This window comes from Dipodomys ordii, unplaced genomic scaffold (assembly GCF_000151885.1).
Source record: "Dipodomys ordii isolate 6190 unplaced genomic scaffold, Dord_2.0 Scaffold196, whole genome shotgun sequence".
Taxonomy (NCBI): domain Eukaryota; kingdom Metazoa; phylum Chordata; class Mammalia; order Rodentia; family Heteromyidae; genus Dipodomys; species Dipodomys ordii.
The window spans coordinates 413,318-419,317 of NW_012267412.1; the positions used below are offsets into that span (position 1 = coordinate 413,318).

General features: G+C 40.5%; 1 protein-coding gene across 1 annotated transcript in view; it reads left to right on the forward strand.

Moving 5' to 3' along the window:
* Map3k13 (mitogen-activated protein kinase kinase kinase 13) overlaps positions 1-6,000 on the forward strand; it is a 134,339-nt gene that overhangs the window by 91,453 nt on the left and 36,886 nt on the right. Inside the window, exons 4-5 of the mRNA XM_013034761.1 lie at positions 2,542-2,733; positions 5,244-5,402. Of these exons, the coding sequence (XP_012890215.1) occupies positions 2,542-2,733; positions 5,244-5,402 (351 nt within the window). The remainder of the gene's footprint in view (positions 1-2,541; positions 2,734-5,243; positions 5,403-6,000) is intronic.

Here is a 6,000-nt window from a genome sequence, read left to right on the forward strand (position 1 = left end):
CGGTGGACAGGAGAGCATAGTAGAATAAAACAGTTCACATCATGATAGCCAGGAAACAGAAAGAGAAAAATAAGGGAAGAAGCCAAGGCCAAACATAGCCCCAAAGGACACTTTCCCCACAACCCATTTCTCCCAGCTAGCCCCCTCTCACTCTTCACCATCTCCCAGTAAGAATATCATGTTTTGCAGCCATCAAAGGATTTATCCATTCACGAGGCCAGTCCTCATTATCTCATTGTCCTTGGAAATGCCACCACAGACATGCCCTGAAACGTACTCTGCTAATCTTCTAAGCCATTTCTTAATCCAATCAAATTTGCAATCAAAATTACTCATTACACAGTGGTTTGGGGACAAAGACAAATGAACACATAAACATGCTTGAAAGTTGTGAGATGTTCTTTCATATTAGTGTCATTCCTCCTTCTCCATGCTCTGCATATTTTATTGTGAAGATCTTTTCCAGCTATGAAAGTTGAGGTCAAGTTTAAATTTGCCAAAGATTTCCTATGAACCCCCAAAGCCTCATGGAAGAAAATGAAAAAAAAAACTCAAAGATGTGCATATAAAAAAAATTCAAGGTGGCTCAGCGGGAGAGTGCTTGCCTTGCATGCCTGAGGCCCTGGGTTCAATTCCCAAGCACCACATAAACAGAAAAGGCTGGAAGTGGTGCTGTGGCTCAAGTGGTAGAGCACTAGCCATGAGATGAAGAGCTCAGGGACAGTGCCCAGGCCTAGAGTTCAAACCCCATGACCGACAACAACAACAACAAAAAATTCATGGCTAGCCAGACACCCGCGTCTCACCCCTGTAATTGTAGCTACTCAGGAGTCTGAGAGTTGAGTTCCGCTGTTCAAAGCCAGCCTGGGCAGGAAAGTCCAAGAGACATATCTCCAATTAAGTATCAAAAGAAATCCCACAAAAAAAGCAAAAACAGAAGCGAAGCTGTGGCTCAAGTGGTAGAGCATTGGCTTTGAGCTCAAAAGCTCAGGGACAGTGCCCAGGCCTCGCCTGAGTTCAAGCCCTTTGGGCACACACATGCGCACGCGCGCGCGCGCACGCATACACACACACATACACACAATCATGGCTACTGAATAAATCAGGGATTGACATAATTAGGGAAGGCTTTACAGAAGGTGTAGAAATAGATGGAAATATAGACTATATAGATGTACAAAATATAACCCTACTTTTATTCTAAGCAAAAATATTTTTCAAAGATTATATAAGACAGAAAGATGGTTTTTATTGTTTAATGGTCATCAGCTTTGAGCAATTTTAAATTCAATAAATGAGGTTGGAGACATGTCTCAACTGTTAGAGCACTAACCAGTGAGTCAAAATATTAGTACCATTTTTGAGTCCCAGTCCCATACCAAAAAGCAATTCAACAAATATGTAAAATAGCAGTATTTTGTTTGAATTTTCTATAAACTATATATAAAACTTTCTATTTGTTTAAATTAAAAAAATAAATTATTCTTAACATTTTAAAACTACTCAGTAAAATTACTCCAGCTTATAAAAAATAGATACTCGGTCCCAAGACTCCATGGTCCTACATAAAACCATCAGGCACAGCACAACATGTGGATATCTGGACTGAAGAGCACAAAACAAAAATTGTCTATATGCAAAACAGAGAAATCTATAGATCTTAAAGCTAACTTAAGACTCAAGAACTATTTTCTTTTTTTTTTTTTTTCAGTCGTGGGGCCTGAACTCTGGGCCTGGGCGCTGTCCCTCAGCTCTTCAGCTCAAGGCTAGCGCTCTACCACTGGAGCCACAGCGCCACTTCTGGCTTTTTTCTGTTTGCTTATGTGGTGCTGAGGAATCGAACCCAGGGCCTCATGCATGCAAGGCAAGTGCTCTACCACTGAGCCACCTTCCCAGCCCAAGAACTATTTTCTATATGAAGTTTTTAAATCATTTGGGGCTGGGCATCAGTGGTTCACACCTGTAATCATAGCTACTCAGGAGGCTGAGCTCTGAAGATCATGGTTCAAAGCCAGCCCAGGCAGGAAAGGCTGTGAGACTCTTATCTCCAACTAATCACAGACAGTGCTGGAAGTGGAGCTGTGGTTCAGGTGGCAGAGGGCTAGCTTTGAGCAAAAGGCGCTTAGGGACAGTGCCCAGGCCCAGAGTTCAAGTCTCATGCCCAGCAAAAAAACAAACAAGATCATTTGGATAAGAATTGGTCCTACCTAAATATTCTTTTTTTCCCCTTTCTTCTTCCTCCTCCCTCCTCCTCCTCCTCCCCCTCCTCCTCCTCCTTCTCTTCTTTTCTTTTTTTTTGGCTTGAACTCAGTGCCTGGGCATTGTCCCTGAGCTTCTTTTGCTCAAAGCTAGCACTCTACCCCTTGAGCTACAGGAGCACTTCTGGCCTTTACTGTTTATGTGATACTGAGGAATCGAACCCAGGGTTTCATAAATGCTAGGCAAGCACTCTAGCTGTAAGCTACAGTCCCAACCCCTAAACACTCTTAATAAATATTATGTATCTGTATGTATTTGTACATGTTTATGTTTTCTTGGAAGGGGGGTGTGTACCCAGGCCCCATGTTATTGTATCATCATGGAGTACTGTGCCCACGGACAGCTTTACGAAGTCTTGCGAGCTGGCAGGAAGATCACCCCACGACTGCTCGTAGACTGGTCCACAGGGATTGCGAGTGGAATGAATTACTTACACCTGCATAAAATTATTCATCGTGATCTCAAATCACCTAAGTGAGTGCTGTAGTCAACTTTTTTTGTTACCTTTTTTTGCTTTGTTTCTTAAAATAGGGAATTTTTATCTGCCTTAGTTGGAGTTAAATTCAAGTTCAGTCTGTGTCAACAGAGTGGGTAATTTTTATTTTCATCCCCTTTGCATTATTGTTATTTTCATGGCAGGTACATTCGGATACATGCACTAGTTTTCCTGTTTTGTTGCTTATAAAGTTTTGACTGTGAAGTAAAATTCATTATCCTGTAAGGTATTTTCTTTTATCAGTTCAGATAATTCATGCTAGACTTCCTACTTGAAGATTGGTTCATTTCCCTACTGTGTTCAAAATGTATTTTTGATGAGTTTTAAAAATGTATACAACAGGATAAAAATGGGTGAATAAGAAACAGGGTAAAAGAAAGTAAAAATATTAGGACTAAAACTTGTTCACAGAATGTATGCCATAAGATTCTGTACAGTTTTTTGACATGGACTAAAGATGTGGTTTTGAAGTTCTGAGAGTCCAAGCAGGAAGAAATCAATAGTTACTCAGTTCACAGTAGCTCTAAGGAAAATAGTTATTACAACAACAGAGCTGTTCTAGTAATCTCCTCTTTCAAAATAATTAATTGGTAACTGATAACTAACCACTCTGAGATGTATTTATTCAATTCCCAAAATTTCATGAAGGAAAGAAAGGAATTGATTAAATAGATTGTTTACATGTACCCCCCCTTTTTTGTCGGTCATGGGGCTTGAACTCTGGGCCTGGGGCGCTGTCCCTCGGCTCTTCAGCTCAAAGCTAGTGCTCCACCACTTGAGCCACAGCACCACTTCTGGCTTTTTCCATTTATGTAGTGCTGAGGAATCGAACTCAGGGTCTCATGCATGCAAGGCAAGCACTCTACCACTGAGCCACCTTCCCAGCCCTGTACCCCCCATTTTAAGCATTATTTTTATTGTTTTCTATTACTGGTTGGTTTGGTGTAGTAAATGTTTAAGAATTTGCCTAACAGTTTCATAGTTTACAACATCTTTTTTTTTTCTTTTTGCCGATCCTGGGGCTTGAACCCAGGGCATGGGTGCTGTCCCTGAGCCTCGTTGTACTCAAGGCTAATGCTCTACCACTTGAGCCACAACACCACTTCTGGCCTTTTCTGAGTAATTTATTGGAGATAAGAGTTTCCTGGACTTTTCTGCCCAGGCTGGCTTCAAACCTCAATCCTAGATGTTAGCATCCTGAGTAGCCAGGATTACAGGTGTGAGCCACCAGCACCCACTGCAACATTTTTATATCCATTTATCACATCTTCTTGGATTCTGGCAAAAGCAGAATAGATGTGACAATATCATTATTCTTGTAGATATGAAAAACAGGAGGTTAGAACTTAAAACCCAGATCTTTTGAACCCGACTAGTAGTATGTAGGGCTGTCAGTACTTTGGATATGTATTTATTTTTAAGGAATAAAAAAACGTTGGTTCCAATAGGCATTTCAGATTAATTCCTATACAAAGTTAAACATGACTTGTAAGGAACTCATTTAAGCTTCGATTTATTCCTTTTCACCCTAATCAGCACTGATGAAATCCCAGACCTCATATTCGCCCTTTAGTGTAATGAATCATTAGTGTCATGGTCCTGTTCATGATTTTAGTTGGCTGTGGTTTAAATAATGTTTTAAAAAATGTTTTTCTTGGGCTGGGAAGGTGGCTCAGTGGTAGAGTGCTTGCCTTGCATGCATGAGGCCTTGAGTTCCATTCCTCAGCCCCACATAAGCAGAAAAATCCGGAAGTGCTGCTGTGGCTCAAGTGGTAGAGCGCTAGCCTTGAGCTGAAGAGTTGAGGGACAGCACCTAGGCCCATAGTTCAGGCCCCATGACTGACAAAAAAAAATTTTTTAATAGATTGGCTGAGACTGAAATTTTATTAGGTCATTATTATAGGTCCACAATCCCTTATCCAAAACTTGGGAATGAGATGGTTTCAGAAAGGTTACCCAGTGCATTTCCTTTGACATCCAGCTTGTAAATCTGGAGCTAAATCCTGTAATCATCCATATGAACATACCTTTAGCAAAACCCTATGAAATATACACACAATCAATAGGCTGAAGTTATTTTGCTCTAAGCATGTGAAAAATTATGTGTAAACCATTTTGAGAGCTTTGTTGCATTTTTTGAATTGCATATAAAACATTATAGCCTGAATTGTCTCCATTTTATTAGAGAAGATGATGAGCTTTGATGAGTTAAAGTAACTTGGTAAAATTCACAGCAAAGGATGGAGATAGGGTGTTAAAAGCTCTCTTGCTCAGCTGCCTACCAGTGTCCATGTTGCAGTGTCTAGTGCAGAGCGAAGGCCCCAGGACATTGGAACTTGCTAGCTGAATTTTGTAGAGTAGAAGGTAGTAAACAAAATCTTTACTTGCCTTCAGAATCATGGTGATGATGACTACTAATGATTTGGATGTGTTCTTTCTTTCTCTCTTTCTCTCTCTCTCTCTCTTTTTCTTTCTTTCTTCCTTTTAGTGTTTTAGTGACTCACACAGATGCAGTAAAAATTTCAGATTTTGGTACATCTAAGGAACTCAGTGATAAAAGTACCAAGATGTCCTTTGCTGGCACAGTTGCATGGATGGCACCAGAGGTGATACGGAATGAACCTGTCTCTGAAAAAGTTGATATTTGGTGAGTGGCATATTCTGGACCAACTAGAGAGCCTTTTCTCACTTTCACCTTTTTTCTTCCCAGATTTTTTTATGGTTGATTTTGGCCTCATATTATCGAAGATACCATCCAGTGTGATATGTGGTAAGACAGATTGAGGGCAGGTGGTGGGGAGGGGATTAGAATGAGAATCTAGTTAGTAAATCAGAGAACATGAAGAACTTTCTGGAAAACTGAAACATTACTTCAGTAACCATGTAGTATAGAACTCTTTCTGGAATATATTACTTAATTCTCATCTTTTTTAGTGAAATATTTTAAATAAAACTCACCTATTCTTAGCCAGGCACATGCCTGGCTCATGCCTGTAATCCTAGCTACTCAAGTGGCTGAGATCTTAGTGTTTTAGTGACTCACACAGATGCCCTGCTTTCCAGCCAGGGCAGGAAAGTCTGTGAGACTCTTACCTCCAATTAACCACCAGAAACCCAGAAGTGATGCTGTGACCAGAGTAGTAGAGTGCTTGACTTGAGCAAAAGAGCTCAGGAATAGAGCCCAGGCCCTGAGCTCAAGCCCTATGACCGACAAAACAAAAACAACTTATCTATTCTTTTTTTTT